Below are 17,863 nucleotides of genomic sequence, written 5' to 3'. Positions count from 1 at the left end.
TCGATCCTTTTAGTGCAACTGTGAAAATTTGGACGATTTCTGCGGATGGCAACCAATCTGTGAAATTTTTTGCCAAATTTTAAAAAATTAAAAAGACGTTCTACTTTTTGCCAAAATAAGGCATTAACTGCCCAAGTTTCACTCTGATCGCTTGAGCGGTATAGCAGTTTTGCATCCCCGCATTTTCGAGGTGTACAACGCATCTTTATAAGCACCTTAATGTCAGTCGTTGCATGGGGTTCAAGGTATATTTTTCTTTTGTTTTATCTAATCACACTATTTGTAGAATTATACGTACAGCGTGAGTTCTTTTCGGGGTTCGAGCTTCAATCAATCAATGTAGCACATTCTGTTACTAGTGTAGAAAGTGGGTGATTTCCGGTGAATGTAAAGTTTGCAGCATGAGCTGCAAAGCGAGTGCTGTAAACCCTCGAGTCAGATATCGCCCATCCGCATCTGTGAAACGCTATTTTCTCCAACACTCGCGAAGGAAAGTTTGATTCGAGAAGCTACTGAATGTAATACAATAACTTAAAAGAAGTAGATCACGGGTAATCAAGGTATCCAGGCTCGGGCCTGACTTCATGAAACCTAACCTAAGCACACAAATTTCAGGCTGAAACGGTTAAACTTCGCCCAGTGACGTCACTGGCAGTGCATAAAGTCCGTGCTTAAAATGAAGTATATCGGAATGTGTGCGTACGTCAAACAGCCGTAGTGTGTAAAATTGAGGATTCTAGCCAAGCACATGCGCCAGCGTCGTTTTACCGCACTGTTTAGAAATGGGGCACTTTGTGCACGTTCCACTGATTTCAAAAATCTAACTTTCCAAGCATGTGTTGGAAAAGTAATATTCTCCAACCAACAACTATTGTCTATTCTTTTACGTACGAGTAGACAATAGTTCGATTCAATTGGGGGCTGCTTTATTCAAAATAATGTAGATCAAGCTTCGTTTAAATATTGTTTTTGTTGGAATCAGTTGACAACAAGCATTGTCATTGAAAATAACGTCGAACATTTCGCTCGGGGACATGTTTTCTCCTTCCGACAATATTTCGAAAACGGCTTGACTGATTTACCTCGGATTATTTATCCTCTGAAAAAACTCAATCTGTACATGGATAATACAATCGTATTTTGTTTAACGATATTAAAAGCTGTATTAAGAACTACTTTTATTTGGTTTTCGTCATGTAATGATCATTATAATTATTATAATGTACATCTATATTTCTCGTTTTTGTTCTATTAACCAAAAATAACTCAATTTGTGTCAATGTTATTCACGTATAGAACATTCATTGACATCTTGATCAGCGATGTTTCAGATATACTTCAAAATTTTTTATTCGAAAGTGCTTGAAAGACAAAGCCTCAGTATCAGGTTCAGAGAAGCACAAGGCAGTGAATACTTTTATATCATATTGGTAATGATATCAGGTCAATAGAGTTAAAAAAAATCTAACAAAAATTAGGGGTTCGCTTTTCGACAATTGCTTTGGCATAAAAACTGTCAGAACCAATCAAAAATTATCCCATGTCACTTAATCAAGGAATATTACAATTTCCGACCATCGATATAATTTATTCTGATATCGTATATTTCGAGAAAGATTACGAAAAAAGAACAAAGATGACAAATATTTGCAGTTAGGTAAAATGAGGTAAATTTCCACTTATGTAGTTTCCAAGAATTAATTATATAGCAAAAATCCGCTTTCTTTCAAATGACTAATTACAAATAATATGAACGACGGGCCTTTAAATATCACATGCTATTGTTCGTTACTTCAAATCTAGAATTATTTTTTTTCATTCATCCGTTGAAAATTATCATTCAACGTGAATACAAAAACGAATTGTAGTAAAATTTAAATAGATAATTTCGAGAATACTTGATTCCCTTTCCATGTTTACTTTCATTCGAGTTTTTTTCTTTGCCAGTTTTGGTCAATTAGGTTTCGGCTTCTTGATTTGTTCAATTATGTCAATTGATGAATGTGCGAGTCGATACTCACTTGAAATTTGGCACGTGGAAATTTTTCCAATGGCGTGACAAAATCAATGATTTACTCCTAAATCGTATTGTTTTTTGAATACAGCTTTTAGTATGAATGTTTAGATAATTAATACTGATAATCGTTTTTTAGTTTGTTGCCAGTGTCTATTTTTACGTGTGCGTGTTTTATTTTTTATTGTTAATGCACAAGTGTGTCAAATATCGTATTCGAAATAGTTCATGCCAATTATGGCATAACTGGTTTTTTAATTATCTGAATTTCTCCGATATTATTGACACGCCCAGCGTTGCATGGATTTTTTCTTATCCTTACTTTTGTATCCTGCTTGAATTTTTTTTTTCTATACATCATTTTCAATTTCATCAATTTATTAAAATAGTCATCTTAGTAAAAATTTTCTATTACAAATGGAACTTTTCTAAGTTGACACAATTTTAGTAAAAATATTAATAAAGCTCTATACTAGACAAGAACGTACAACGGAAATTACAATTAATCGTAAGAGATTTTTCACACTTTCTATAAAGTTTTGTATACCTATTCTATCTTTTCGACATTATGTTACAAACATACTTGTGCATGATTTATGTGCAAAGTAATGTACCAGAACTTCTTATAATCTCATAGAACCAATAATATAAATTTCGTAATGTTAAATGCTAAGGGAGAAGTTATATTCTCATCAAATTTGAGAGTCCGGTAGCTTTTGTGCGGTCCAAGGTTGAAACAGTTTCATGGCAGACCGAGCAACACCATAAGCTCAATTAGTTACATAGTGTGCGTTCCGAAATTAGCTGGTAGCGCTAAAAACTCCCTAGGATAGAGGCGGAGAAACTCACCAACTCGGCAGCGCAAAAGAGGTAAAAGACTGTTGGCAGCACTGGGAGCTAATATCGGAACGCACCCTTGTGTTAGTATTTCATATTATGATATATATTTGAATATTACAGCCTATTTATAGAAGCTGGACCCTAATAATAACCTCCAAGTTCCAATTAGCCTCTGTTTAAAAGCTACTAGACTCTCGGTTTCTTTTCTGACGGAAAAATTCCTCAGGTTTTTAACAAGATCAAAACTAGGTCTGTGCGATTGATCGATTGATTGTAGACTTCGATTAATCGGAAAACAGTTCATCGAGCGATTAATTGAGATGGCCGATAATTCGTTTAATCAAAAAAATCTTGAATTGAGAGGGCGGATTCGCCCATTAATTGCAAAACTATGAATTGAAAAGGTCATTTAATCGATTGATTGAAAAAATGGTAAATTGAAAGGATCGATAATTCGATTAATCGAAAAAATCTCGAATCAATCCATGCGTCGGAAGGATCAATTGATCGATTGATCGATTAATAGAATAAACGATTAATTCCTACAGCCGCTTAGTCAATTATCCGGTATTTTTGATCAATCGATTAATCGAAGTATACGATAGATCGATTAATCGCACAGCCCTAATTGAACTTAAATGTAATAGATCGACACAGATTCTGGTACAGTACTGCTCGAAAATGGACACTGCATTTTATAGTGGACGACTAACCAGCCGAGTGTGTATTTTTTTTCTGTTTTGGCATGACATGACGCTTGCGTAGGCCAGGAGCACATTGGCATCAATTTGGCACAGATTCACTCCTCCTTTACCCAGCACGTCCGTTCCTTGGTATCCGATCCGCAACGAATCGAGTCAAAGTCACTGGTACAGATCAGAATCACGAAAATCGAATTACGAGTATGAAGATGAGCTCGCGAAGCCGGCAGATTTTTCCGAATTCAACGACCCCTGGGAACAGTATATACCGAATTACACTCCACCGGAAAATCCGGTCTATCATCAGCAAAGAGATCACACTCTGCAGTATTACAATACCGGTCCACACGAGTTCAATGACAATCAGAGTTCGCAGCAACTTCAGAGTCACGTCAGACTATCGGCAGATAATCACCAACAAACGACTCCGTCGGTAAGCCTTGACGCGTCCAGTTTATCGTCGGGACATCGCGACTTTCACGAGAGCGTGAACGAGAACCGGAATCAGAATTATAATAATCCTCAGCAGAGTGAGAATGTTTATCAGCATTTTCAAAAACAATTCACAGAGGAGTATCACAAACCTAACTTAAACGGGGAAACTTTTCTTCAAAATACCGGGGATTCTAGAGTACCGGAAAATTTTGAAGCCGTTAATATTGAAATATGGCGGGAGAATCAGACTGAACATTCTGAACATTTCAGAGAGCAAACAAGCCGTGAAAATATCGACGATCGTTTGCACGGAGGTCATTATTTCACGCAAGACCCTGAAGAGTCGAATGATTCGGTTAGGGATGAGCAAACAAATAACAGGCTCGAAAATTTTTACTCCGTACGGGAACCTGGACGTATTGATGCCACTCCACATTCCCAATCCGAATTTTCCTCTAGTCATGAGCCTTGTACAGATCCTCCGCACAATGTAGCCCAGCACTATGAACAATCCGTAAACAATCAGAGGCATCTAGCGGTCGATGACGTAAGTAATTATTGTCATATAAAATGTTTTTCTATTACGTATGTCTATATGTTAGGGGGTTTCGTTTGGTAATAACGTTTCATTTTTTATCCTCACCCGACTAAACTTGTACATACTTAGAGAAAAAGAATCTTGAAGAAAGGATACCTCTGAAATTCAATTTCGAAAGGATACTTCCAGGATTCGAAGACCACTGAGCCTAATTTTTTTGATAATTACATTGTCGTCAAAAGTGTGTATTGAGCAAATAATTTATAGTTAATATCATCCCAATTAATTTTGTGTAAAAATTTATCTTTGAGGTATTTTCTACAAATTGCTCGCAAGATCAAGTTTGTATCATTGAATGTGGCGGACAATGAGTGGTGAGAATTTAAAAAAATTACATCTCCACCATGTTGTCAGAATGAAAAAATTTGTGATTCTTAGAGATACCTTTTAATTTTAGAATCTAGAGATATCACTTCTACTGTGTACAAGATATTTCGGTAAAACAAAAAAGAATTTTGCTTCCAAACGAAACAATCTAACGTTTCGTAAGTACAATGTATCATTTACTATATATACTAGTATGGTGAAACGATCTGTTGATATTATGCATTGGGCGTATTTGCAGCATGAGAAGTTGATTCATATCTTCGTTGAAAAAAAAAAAAAAACTGGCAGATTTTTGATCAGGTTAATTGGTCCTGAACTAGTAGCCAATGAAAATTCTGTGAACAAAGCTGCAGACGTCAGAGTTTCATGTAGTACAACCTAATAATCGTTCTACGTGTATTTTGTACGCTAAACTATCATATTTTAAGTTTAAATCATAGATTGCATGAAAAAAATTGGCTGTAGCATGGTGTTCGTGAATAATTTTGTTGTATGTGCAACATGCTACCGAATTTACATTACACTTATAATTCATATATTTCTTTCAACACTTTACATTCATAATCTATTATCGTGTTCCTCTCTATGTATACGCAAATGAAATTGAAAATCAAAATTATTTCTCGAGTCTAAATTTTCCACCTTATAGAAAATGATGCCATCTCATTAACAGATTTGGAGCAAATTGTGAGAATATTAGTGACCAAAATGGCTGACCAAAGACCGATGGCTTTGGTTTAATATTGAGAACTCACAATCATCCATGATTCTACCTAATTTTAACGAGCATGCTCCATCTGAACCGAAAATCTGCATTATAACATCAATATTTTGGTATTTATACCCTTCAGCCACCATTTGGGGATTCATATTTCCCATTTTTCCTACAAGATTGTTGAATTTAAAAATACGTCTGCATTTTTGATCTTCTGTAGGCTGGAATTGCCGGAGCGTTGGCAAAGATGACTTTGGGAGAACCAAGGAGCGCTGAACAAGTGGCACTTGAGGAGCACATGAGAAGGCAAGGCTGGGAACAAGGTCAAATCGATTATATGGGGCGTGACAGCTTCGACAACATCTGGAAGAAGATTCTCAATACCATAAGTCAACCTCTGGAACGCCTGCCATCTCCCCCTAAGGTATGACGGGGGATATTAATAACTGCTCTATGGCAAACCATGAACTTACTGTCTAAATCGCAATTTTATTTCACCGCCACTCTTGTCGACAACTCGACTACTTTGTAGTTTTTAAGTTGCTTATAAAGACCCGTTGTACACCTCGAAAACGCGGGGATGCAAAACTCCTATACCGCTCAAGCGATCAGAGTGAAACTTGGGCAGTTAATGCCTTATTTTGGCAAAAAGTGGAGCGTCTTTTTACTTTTTCAAAATTTTGAAAACAATTTTACAGATTGGTTACCACCTACAGAAATTGGCCAAATTTTCACAGTTGCACTGAATGGATCGAACTATCCGGTATGATGCCACTCGGCGGTGATAAAATACACATTTTGAGCCCAGTCCCATGAGATTTGATAGTGAAATGACGAAATGGCAGCTGATCTAGTTTTCGATTACGAAGAACACCGAAATCTCATTTTGGCGACATTTGTTACCGACATTACGCGCATGTCGGTAATGTATGCGTGTAATGTCGGTAAAAAATTACCGGCAGGCATGAAAAGTCGGTAGAAAAAGGCGCCAAAATGAGATTTCGGTGTTCTTCGTAATCGAAAACCATATCAGCTGCCATTTCGGCATTTCACCATAAAATTTCCTGGGACTGGGCTCAAAATGTGTGTTTCATCACCGCCGAGTGGCATCATACCGGTTTTTTTCCAAATTTTGAAAAAGTAAAAAGACGCTCCACTTTTTACCAAAATAAGGCATTAATTGCCCAAGTTTCACTTTGATCGCTTGAGCGGTATAGGAGTTCTGCTTCCCCGCGTTTTCGAGGTGTACGACGCTTCTTTATAAGCACCGTAAATAGTAGTGCTTACAAAAACTAGGCAATATTTTCGTTTATGACAAGAGGTAGCACAGAAAATTGGATTTGAAACACGTGCGCGTATAGGGACTTCTTGACTCGTGTGAGTTTCGCACTTTACACTTCCCAAGAGAACCCTGTTTTATGTAGCTTATAGAGTATCTCAGCATTTTCATGACCCTAAAAGTTAGGAAAAGAGAAAACTCCATTTCAATAATCTCTAGAAATGCTATTTACCCCAATGTTGGTGAGCATGGATAAAACAACGTCCTTACTATGTCATAGGAATGACACAAGCTAAGATATCGACAATTTCAGAAAGGTATCATGATTAGTACGGTTAAACTGTTTGAACTCTGGTGTTTTGATCCGATACTGATGCTTTTGGACTTATTTTGATCAGCTTAGATAATTCCAGAGATCGTCCGAATACTATTTCACAAATAATCATCTCTTATTTTTTCAGAATCATTTCTATTACACATCAGGAAACATTTATCATTACATATATACAACATTTTTTGATTTTGCAAGTTAAAATGTAATCAAAGTTTGTCGAAAGATATGCCTAAGCAAAAGTTTTTGAATTTGGTTGATGCTGTCCAAATACACAGTGGCTATGAAAGATGAAATTTTGAAAAATACAGCAATTTCAGACAAGTCACTAAGTTTTACCTGATTCATTTTTCTACTGTTATAGGAGACAGAAAATGTTGAAATCAAGTCTCCTGTTCTCCCATCCTTGACACCGGCAGCTACATCAAGTTCAACAGCCGGTAAGTTGAATTAGTGTGACAGAATCATGAAAGCGGAATTGATAATGAACGATGATTCAATCACTTATTTATGTTCACTGTGGGGGGATCAAAGGGATTCCCGATTTGCCTCTCTCACAATTTCCTTTGTACAGACTACTTCAAAATATCTCGTTTCTGAAATTTTGTAGCGATCTTGTCATTTTTCGACAAATCAGTAGAGTTTGCTTCTGATTTCTTTAAACCGTATTTACAGTTTATAGGGATGAATGATTATTCATATACCAGCATACCAGAAAACCATACCTGTAGGTATAAAATGATATCGAAAATTCGAGGATTCTGCTCAAGTATCATTAAGCTATGTAATTAGTAACAAGGTCTTTTCCTTTATATACAACGCGTTTATCATCTTGACTATTTATTTTCTAGTTTTTTCTTTGTTTCACAAGCTTATCGCATAACGTTTCGTGGAAAAGAGTTCTTTTAATTCTGATTGGTCTTTCATGCTGACGTAAAGAATGCACGGCGTGTTTTTCCACACATATATCAGAAATTGCAACCGCTTGTTTGTGGCCTAGTTGTGCGTTAAATGACAGTGTACTTTCCTGACAATTCATGTCTATATTTTCATGACGCAAAGGTGAAAACACGCAAGCAGCTGCAATTGGTCCATTTTTGGGATTTTGGTTGGTTCTTCTGGTAGAATGTTAAGACATCAAGTTCCAGACCATTTCAACTATAATTTTAATCAAGTTTATACGGTACATTCTTTACTAAAACTTTATCATTCGGTAACCAGAATCGGTCGAAGCTCGGAAAATTTCATGAATTATCTCCACCCAATACTTGATTTCTCTCCCGAGTTTCAATCAAATCGATGAAACCTTTCGAACGAATTACGTTCGTAAAGAAAAGAAAAAGTTTACGGCCAAGTTGAAATGGTTTGGAACGTCTCCGTATATACCGTGTGTCCATGAGGAAAGTGCGCACCTTATGCGCGTGCGTCAAGTCGTTCGAATTTTATTGGCCTACAGTTACCGCCTGATTCAGCAGCTGATGCAATACCAATCACGACTGTTCGAAAATGTCCCTTGGAGCCCACGGCTAACGATCGGTTCCTAGGGAATTTTCTGATAGTCGCTATTGGTATTGCGTCAGCTGCTTAATCAGGCGGTTACCGTCGGCCAATAAAATTCGAACGACTTAACGCACGCGCATAAGGTCCGTACTTTCCTTATCGACACACGGTATAAGTACGAATATTATACTAACAATAAGTGATGTGATATCCGCCATTGTTTGGTATTTCTCATATTAATTTTGTAATAACTTGAGTGTTTGACACAGGAGCAGAGGAGAGCAACTAACAGGCCGCGCCGCCATGCACTGCTGCGTCTTGTATTGTCGTTTTGCTTTGATGGGGTAAATATTTAAAGAAGACCAGACACTCACGACTCACACCCGATACTCGTGTTCTAATTCACCACATATTTTCGACCATCGCAGGGCTGGTAGCGAGTCAGTCCTTCCCTTTGTTCCAGCCACTTTCAATTCTGATGCTGTTTAAGGGGAGACTTTGGTGAAATTTTGAAAATCGTTACTAGAAATCGTATCAAAAAATCTTTCCACCGGTTTGTACATTATGGTAGTATAAACCTTGAAAAAAAGTTTTAATCTTCTGCAATGAAATCTTATGCGCAAGGAATTTTTCACAGCGATGGGTAGAATCTTGTTCGAAAAGTCTCTTGCGTATATACTTTCATCCCAGGAAGTACAAACTTTTAGGAAGTAACCTAAAAAGTTGTGGATGGATTTTTTTATACAACTTTTTTAAATCGTATAAGAGTTAAAAATCCGATTTTAGTCCAAAATTTTACCCAATTGCCCCCTTCAAAAATCGACTGTCGTAAATTTTCCCATGAAATCATGATTTAGTTACTTTTTTGGGTTTATTGTTAAAACCAGCGTCAAGTTTTCTCCTCAAGTTCAAGGATTCTAATGTTTTTATGTAAAGCAAGCAAAGTGAAATTCATCAGTGTTCAAATCAGTCCGTTCTCGTAGTTAACGTTAAAGTTAATTTATATTAATTAGCACAGTTGTTGAAAAATAAAATATTTGTTTCCACAGTTCTGTGAACTTCATTTAAGAATCAACATTTGCAAGGTTATTCTTGGAAATAAAAAATGAATCTTTGGATTTGTGAACTCCTATTGTTAGTATGGAAATAAAATGATATTCAATTTTTAGTTAATTGCAATATTTTCGATCAGTGAGCAAAAGAGTAAATAACGTTTTTTGTTTATTAAACATTTGTATCTTCTTTTTTCGCAATTTGTTCTATACCAATGAAATTGGTCGGTATTAAAAGTCAACTTTTTAATATGCATTTATACGGTTATCAAGATTCAAGATTATAGTTATAAATTGTTTTATAGCTTGTATGTAACAGCATAATTATCAACTTTCGTGACTTTTTGAAAAAATAGTTACTGTTCTTTATGGCTCGTACATACTTATGATTATATATATGTATAATATGTATGGTGTTTCTTACACGATTACTTTTGACTATGTACCCGAAATTGACTAATAACAGAACAATAAAATTAGAGCAAAGCGTGGATACCGTTTCCGTTTTTAAAGACGTAAACATCAAGCAAATACGATTTGTACTCCAGGTACCAAAAAAACCAAATTTCCTAACCGGTGTAATTCAATGGCCGCCGTCAATGCAAAATTTTATATTAATTGGCTGCGACTTCTTGATTGACTGCTACCAGCACTGTTATTATCATTAAACCTGTTTACACTTCCGTTCTATGGCCAAACAAGTTTTCACGGGGTTCGGATACTTCTGCTTCTAACTAGGATAAAGTCTTCGATAAAATAAAATTAATTGAAAAGAATTAAAAAATCACATGTACACTGAAACTATCCTCAGATGCAGAAGACCTTAAATTCCACAATAACGTTTTGGCTCACTCTGCATTTATTAACCAATTCATATTATACTTATAAAAATCACTGCGATGGGCCAGGGGTTCACATTTTGAACCCTTGAATCGGTGGTCCTTTTAAGAGAACGTCTATTGTTATTGATCAGGCTCTCAGAACTTGGAAGATGGTTTATTAATATTGTACTAATTGCTGATTATTCGCTATGTGCATTGGCAAAAATTAATAATTGGCAGTAGTTTGAGACTGGGAGTTAAGAGTCCTGGCTCTAGATCGGACGTTTTTTCAATCTGGCAACGAATTGGTTAATTAAGACAAGTAGATAAAACAGAGAAGAGATGGCAGAGTGCTCAATAACCGGGCTAAGTGTCTAAAACGAGAAATATTTAATCATGAAATACTCGCCTTTGTTAAGTTTATGGCAATAATAATTACAGAAAATTTTTGTGGTCAACCATATGAGTTTTATTTAATGCCACATAGCGAATAACAGTTCAATAATTATAGCATGAGACTACATGCGGTATGTGGATATATTTCTTACAATTAGTCGTAGAAATGTTTTTCCTTAACAACCATCAATTATTCATGCACAGATCGCTTGATTAACAATTTTCAAACTATACAATACAGCTGCAATTCAGCTATGTAGTTTTGAGAAATTCTGCTATCATACTGCTTTTAATACTGATTACTGATTCGGGCCACAAATTTCATATTTGTATCGCATTTGTATCGAAAAATGTATTCCCAGAGATACTGATTCTAATGCATACACAGACGCGGTTTGACAACGTCAGAATAACGGAGGGAATTTCTTTGCAATTTATGATGGTTTAAGAAGTTTCTAAAGAAGTGAAACAGTAATACATGCGCATTTGGACTACACGGATTAAATGAGGTGCACTTGTATTCCAAAAAACGAATTGAGAGCTGTACAAAATTGTTTAACAACAAGTTCTTTCCAAAGACTTCTTACAATCAGGTGTGTTATATACTGAATGTGGAAAAAGTATGAAAACACCTAAATAATTCGCTAGGGGTGGCCAAAAAAAAAAAACGACCACGGTCAATTCTTACGTAATTTTCAACAAGGAATTAAATGGTGACCTTGGATTTGACCTTGAGGTACCATGATCATTTTTCTTTTGCTCACCCCTAGCGAATGATTTAGGTGGTTCCTCATCCTGTATACGGCCAGTTTTTCTAGTAAAACATGATAAAACATTCTGTGAGCGTATAATCTCGAAAACTATTAGCGTAACCAAACATTTGGAAAAAATCACTATTTTCCAATTTTACGGTGTTTTTGTTCTTGAAGAATATTTTATTTTTACTTTTCCATTCTTTCATGGAAGTAACTCATATTTAAGACTAAAAATCATATATTTGGCCACCATATCTAGTCCAAAACTGAACAAAGTCTTCGCACTTTTTAAACTTTATTATAGAATCTCTGGCTGAATGTGCTTTATAATAAGGTTTTGCTGCACTCGCAACATGAACAGACTGATTTATCATAACACCTGTTAAAATTGACATTCCTATACGTTTCGTGTAAAAGCTTTTTATAAAAAAAAAAAAAATAGAAAGTGTAGGAGAGATAGAGAAACCTCGGGATTTCAAAGAAAGTGTTCTCGTTGCAGAGTATGATGTTATCAAACCTTCACTGTGCATGAATCTATTATTGAGAAGCTATTCTATTACCCATTTAGCATTTTCAATAAAAACTCGTTCATTTGTTCGATATTTACCGACCGAGTTCGCGGCAGTCAATTTTAATGCATACACAGAGTTATCGTATTACCCAAAACTGATGATATTACATATTCACATAGAAAATTTTTACATATACAATTTCGTATAATGTGTAGTTTAAATTGTTCTGACACCTAGATCGTAGATAGCACTCAGTACTAACGAACATTTTGTCTGCAGAAATATAATGGCACAATTCAAATTATGAGCACAGCACTACTATAATACACTCTTAACTATTTTCATTTATCACGATATCCAAGAAATATGGTTCTGGGTATAAAACGAAAATTAGTTTTCTTACTGTTATCCGAAAATCTAGTCCGTGTCACTCGTGCTTTTAATTTTTCATATCTTTAGCTTAAAATGTAGGTTTGTATTCTAGAATAGTAAGACTTGCAGATGGTGTCTGACAGACCTAGCTGCTCGATCAGTTAAATTCACCGTAATTGCTTGGGTGCTGTACTGAGACAAAATGGCGAAATTTAGTAGATGGAGCGTCTGACTGCGAATGCGTGAGTTTCTCATTTTTTCATACAGGCTGGGCCATCTCAAGATTCAACTGGAAAACGTGGCTTAAAGAGGTCAACTAGACTTTGATTGTTTTGGGGTTAAGTAGATCTGAAAATAGTCGATATATTGATTTGGGAAGGCTTTACAAAGTTTTATTGCTTACTGATGAGTAATTGTAATGACATAATTTCAATTCCTGACATGACTCGGCAGATTTAACAGCTCAATTCTCGTACCGAGTAAGTTGGCTCCCCTGGATTTGCAGATGAAAATATCGCTGCGGTACGATATTGCTGACCAATAGATTTCGATCATTTTGCGCATGCGCAGTCAGTCTCTCAGTCAGGCAAGTTTCGTCGTTTCTGATCGCAGCGCTATTCGTAGTGAATTAACAATAGTAGACATAACAGTATAACTATTTCTGTTCCTCCACGTGCACACATTTACACGCATCTATTTCTGCATACAAAATACCAGCACTCCACCGGCGCACTTTTATTGCACTCATTGTCTTTCTGTTTGTACAAACATACAGCTTGCATAACAACGGACGTCTCTTCCCCTTCTATTCTGTCCGAAGAATCAGTAGCGACGGTTCATAAGAACGACGTAATCGAATTTTTGAAAAGCGAGCCGATCGTTGAACTTTCGACCGTACGAGACGAGCCAAAACTCCCAGAAGAACCAAAACCCGTTGAACCCGACCTCGAGGCAAAATCTGTCGAGGAAAAATCCCCACCAGAAAAAAAAATCCCAACAGAATCCGCTGCCGAAGAACCACCCGTCGCTACTCAAGCGTTTCAGTCATCTCCAGTTTCGACGAAAGTCTTGTTACCCGAAAGTGCAGAAACGGAATCACTGGAAGAAAAAACGGTTACCAAAGTACTTCAAACTTCTCCAGCTTTACCAGAAGTCGAGTCAACTGCAACGGTTGAACCGAAATTATCGAAGCCTGAAACAGCTGCCAGTAAAATCTTGATTCAACCTTCTTCAGTTCCTTCCGAGGGCCAATCACCTGCAGAAAAAAAGACTGCTGGTGAAGTAATTCAACCTTCTTCAGCTGTATCGGAAATTGAACCATTTTCGAACATTGAACCGGTATTACCATCAAATTCGGAAACAGTTATCAGCGAAGCCCCTAAACCTTATCCAGTTTCACCGGATGCAAGCGAAGAAACTGATCCCATCAGTGAAACGAAGCTCAAGGAAGTTGTCAGTCCTTTCCCAGAAGTCCCGAAAAGCGTTGTAAAAGAGCCTTCAGCGGTCTTGAAAGTAGAAACAACCGAATCCAAAGCAGTAGCCGTTTCGGGTAAAAGTTTAGTACCTGAAACCGAACTAAGTCCAGAGGGCGCCACGAGCGAGCTGTCTGAACTTATTCTAGACAGCAGCTCGGTTCCGATTCAAGTCGCGGAGTCTGTGCTGCAATCCGAGCCAAAGGAATCGGTGTCGGAAGATCAGAGTCCGGTAAGCGAAGAGGCGATTTCATCTTTCGTTGCACCAGTACTTGAAACGGCGACTGCTGTGTCGGAAACTGTGGCGGAAGCAAAAACCGACGAAGAGTTAAAGGCAGCGGGAAATTCGATTCGCAACGGCATCGGCTCTGCGATAACTCCGCTGGAAATTCCTGCTCAGATACCACAACCGGAAATTCCTGCTCAGATACCAGAACCGGAAATTCCTGCTGCGATACCAGAACCGAAAATTCCTGCACCGGCACAAATCGAACCCGTGGCTGCTCCGAAGGAGGCTGAAACCTCCGGAGAAGAGTCTTCGAAATCTGCCTCACTCACGCCACCCGATTCGCCAAGCACAACGGTCCCTGTTCGACCGATCAGAACAAAGGATTCGAGGATCCCGACAACACCGATTGTGACCGAAGCAACGCCCCCAAACAGTCCGCCAATTGGTGCTGTGGAAGGCCTGGAGGATCAGCCTCTGAAGACGGTCAAGAAGGTAGTGAAAAAAGTTGTCAAGAAGGTGCCTGTGGATGTCGAGAGCGCCGAAGGAGGGGCGGGCAGTGAAACTGTGGGAAAGAAGGTAGTCAAGAAGGTGGTAAAGAAGATCGTGAAGAAGCCGAAGGAGGAAACTGATGATGGCGCAGAAACTTCTAGCGCTGCAACTGAGAAGCCAAAGAAGACGGTGAAAGTGGTGAAGAAGGTCGTGAAACCGTCGGAATCCCTCGAGGTGGATGCTTCGATACCGGATACACCACCTGTCAGCGACGTTCCGGTTCCGCCGAGACGGAAAACCAAGACTACGATAACGACAACGACGAAAACGACAACGACGAGCGGCAAAAGCCCTGCGGCTGAAGAAGCAGCGAAACCCTCCGAGTCTAAATCATAATGTGACGAGGGCAGCGAATCGACAATAATCATTAATATTATAACTATTTTTATTGTTGCTGTTGTTATTATTATTATTATTATTATTACTATTACTATTAGGTTGCTCCGCAGTGTTCAGAATTCGAATAATTTTTCAACACAGCAGATTTTAGAGATACGCATATTTCACTTTATCAGTCATTTCCTTTCATGTTTTTGGATTTAGTGTCTTCCATTCAGCGATTTTCTGTATCATATTGCAATTATCAGGTATTTGGTATAATGTATATTTCTCTAGCAACTGTTGCATTATCGCATTGCGGTGTTAAAAACCGCCGTATCATTATTTATACATCATGATTATATAATTTTTTTCTCTTCTTTTTTCTGTCATTTAAACGAAACACTTTCACGTTTATCTATCATATAACCTATAATGAAGGTAGCGTTTGCTTTTCTGTATTACCACACTTTTATCTGAGCATTTTTTAGCTATAGTATCTACTCGAGTTATATATCTCTACAATTACTATTTTTTTATTAACTATATATATATATATATTTATAATCTAGTGAATGTTTTTTGCATATCAGATTCAGTTTCTATTTAAATCTGTGTACAAGCTCTAAGATAGTATCGTTGTTTGATATTTTCATTAACCCCTTATTTTAGATCATGTATAGATTTTGAAGACAGGACCGTGAGATGAGGTTCTTGCATGATTTTCAATTCTGACTTGTCAAAATTACGACGGTTGATATCCAGTACTGTCAGAAGAATTCATTTGAAGACTCCTGTCATTGCTAATGATCCATATATAGTTTCCAAATGCTATCGCCCACGTTATGTGACTTCGTTATTCTTCACGCACCAACTTAAAAAACGTTGAGCACGACGATCATCATGTTTTATGTAACAAAAATTTATAACCCTGATGCATTACATTTATTGAATACATGTTATTTTGACGCAATTTCAGAATTTTTTTTCTTCTCGGCTTTGTATCGATATTGCTATATTGATTGCTCGTACGTCCACTATTGAACTGGCATATCAATCTTCTGAGTGGTGTTTTAAAATATAAAGTAGGCTTCGATTGACTTTTGTTTTTGATAAAAACTTTGGCATAAATGCGTCGATCTATAGTAATATAAATCAATTTATTAAGTGAGATGAGCTTTATAGTTGTGCCTAAACCAAAATTGAAGCTAGAGTGATATGGTTAACATAATATTATATTAACGCGAGTGTTCACTTACAGAGTATTTTACATAAAAACGTCAACGTTATAAATTTGTTAGAGAATTAATGAATTTGTAAAATTTGGATAATTTTTTCGTTTTATTAGCGGGCCATTCAATAAAAAATGATATTTCCATTTTACCATTGCGTAATTGCAAATTCAGAATATTCCTGCTTACCATTGTAAACTGTGTTGATAGGATTAGTACAGAAAAATGCACTCGTTTTGAATATAATAAAACAAGTCCTCAACAAGTCAAATAGCCTGACTTTTGAAATGTGTTCCTATTCTATTGGCACAATTGTATTAGTTATTGCACAAATTGGCAGCAAAACTTTTGTAAAATCCAACTATTGGTATTGCATCAAATGTACTCATCTAATTCACAATGGAAAAACGACATGAGCTAAGAAAAGAGGTTAGCCTTAGTCTTGACTCCATGACTTAATTTTCATTCGTTTGTCACATTTTAACGAAAATTTCTTGCAAAGCAACCGCGCTGGCATTTCAATTATTTTCGGAGCATATATTAGTTAATTGATTTTTTCTAAAATGCTGAAAGTTTGATGTAAATAATCGACTTGATACGTTCGGCATGTGAATATCTACAACGTTCGTGAAGAAAAGAACACCTCTAAAAAAAAGTTGAGCTATGGATGTAACGTTCAAATATTGACAAACAGCTTGTCAATATAATATACATGACATTATAAATGAAAGTTGTAAAAAGTTGGTATCACGTACAATGTCTGCGGACTATATAATCCATTGTGTCGCTTCAGTGTCGTTATAACAGTTATAACATGCAGACTACAGTTGAACGCGTTGTTGTAAAAATCGTAAGTTATACGCGTGTTATTTTTAGGGTATCAATTTCCATCTCCTCATCGGCGGAAAGTTTACAGAAAAATTGTACTACATAAACCAAACAACTCATAACGTGTCAAGCTGATTATTGTGATAACCTGTGTATATAAACTGCACGATTTTGAATAATTATCAATCTCTAGCTGATCGAAAAAAGCTCTGTCCGTGTAACATGGTAAGTAATTTCTGTATATTTATTCGTCTCCTGGGAAAATGCATGGTTTTGGATCTAGCCAGAATTTAACACGCGTGAAAAGTCAAGTAGATTTAAAGAACACTAAGAAAAATTCGTTGAAACAAAAGCTGACCATGTAACCATGGTTACTCATAAGTCCCGAACATCTTACCGAATATCAGCGTTGCAAGTAGTGGCGCTTTTGGTATTGACTTGTTGGTTTCGAGATCACGCCCTACTTTTTTGTCGCCGGGATTGGCAGAAGTTTGGTCTTTTCTGGTCACTGGTGCAAAGGGATCCCTTACCAATCTCGAATAAATCATTGTTGAAAAGCTGAATGAATTCCTTCTGTATGCGGGCTA

The 17,863-nt window shown here is 36.9% G+C and overlaps 1 protein-coding gene across 3 annotated transcripts in view; it reads left to right on the top strand.

The window, feature by feature from the left end:
• The window catches only part of LOC124411280 (neurofilament heavy polypeptide-like), a 37,095-nt gene extending 20,906 nt beyond the window's left edge, over positions 1-16,189 (top strand). Inside the window, exons 6-10 of one of the 3 annotated variants that reach the window (XR_006929662.1) lie at positions 3,620-4,537; positions 5,851-6,054; positions 7,605-7,680; positions 9,010-9,084; positions 13,424-13,563. Coding sequence is in view for 2 of the 3 variants with exons in the window: in XM_046890334.1 (XP_046746290.1) it covers positions 3,620-4,537; positions 5,851-6,054; positions 7,605-7,680; positions 13,424-15,234 (3,009 nt within the window). In the remaining variant the exon portion in view is untranslated. Of the gene's footprint in view, positions 1-3,619; positions 4,538-5,850; positions 6,055-7,604; positions 7,681-9,009; positions 9,085-13,423 lie in introns of all 3 variants that reach the window. The other 2 variants (XM_046890334.1, XM_046890336.1) reach the window with 2 other exon arrangements.
• The last annotated feature ends 1,674 nt before the right edge of the window (positions 16,190-17,863 follow it).

The sequence above is a fragment of the Diprion similis genome, chromosome 10, assembly GCF_021155765.1.
Source record: "Diprion similis isolate iyDipSimi1 chromosome 10, iyDipSimi1.1, whole genome shotgun sequence".
NCBI lineage: Eukaryota > Metazoa > Arthropoda > Insecta > Hymenoptera > Diprionidae > Diprion > Diprion similis.
The sequence above is the reverse complement of the archived record's forward strand: the minus strand, read 5'-3'. Positions and strand labels throughout refer to the sequence as shown.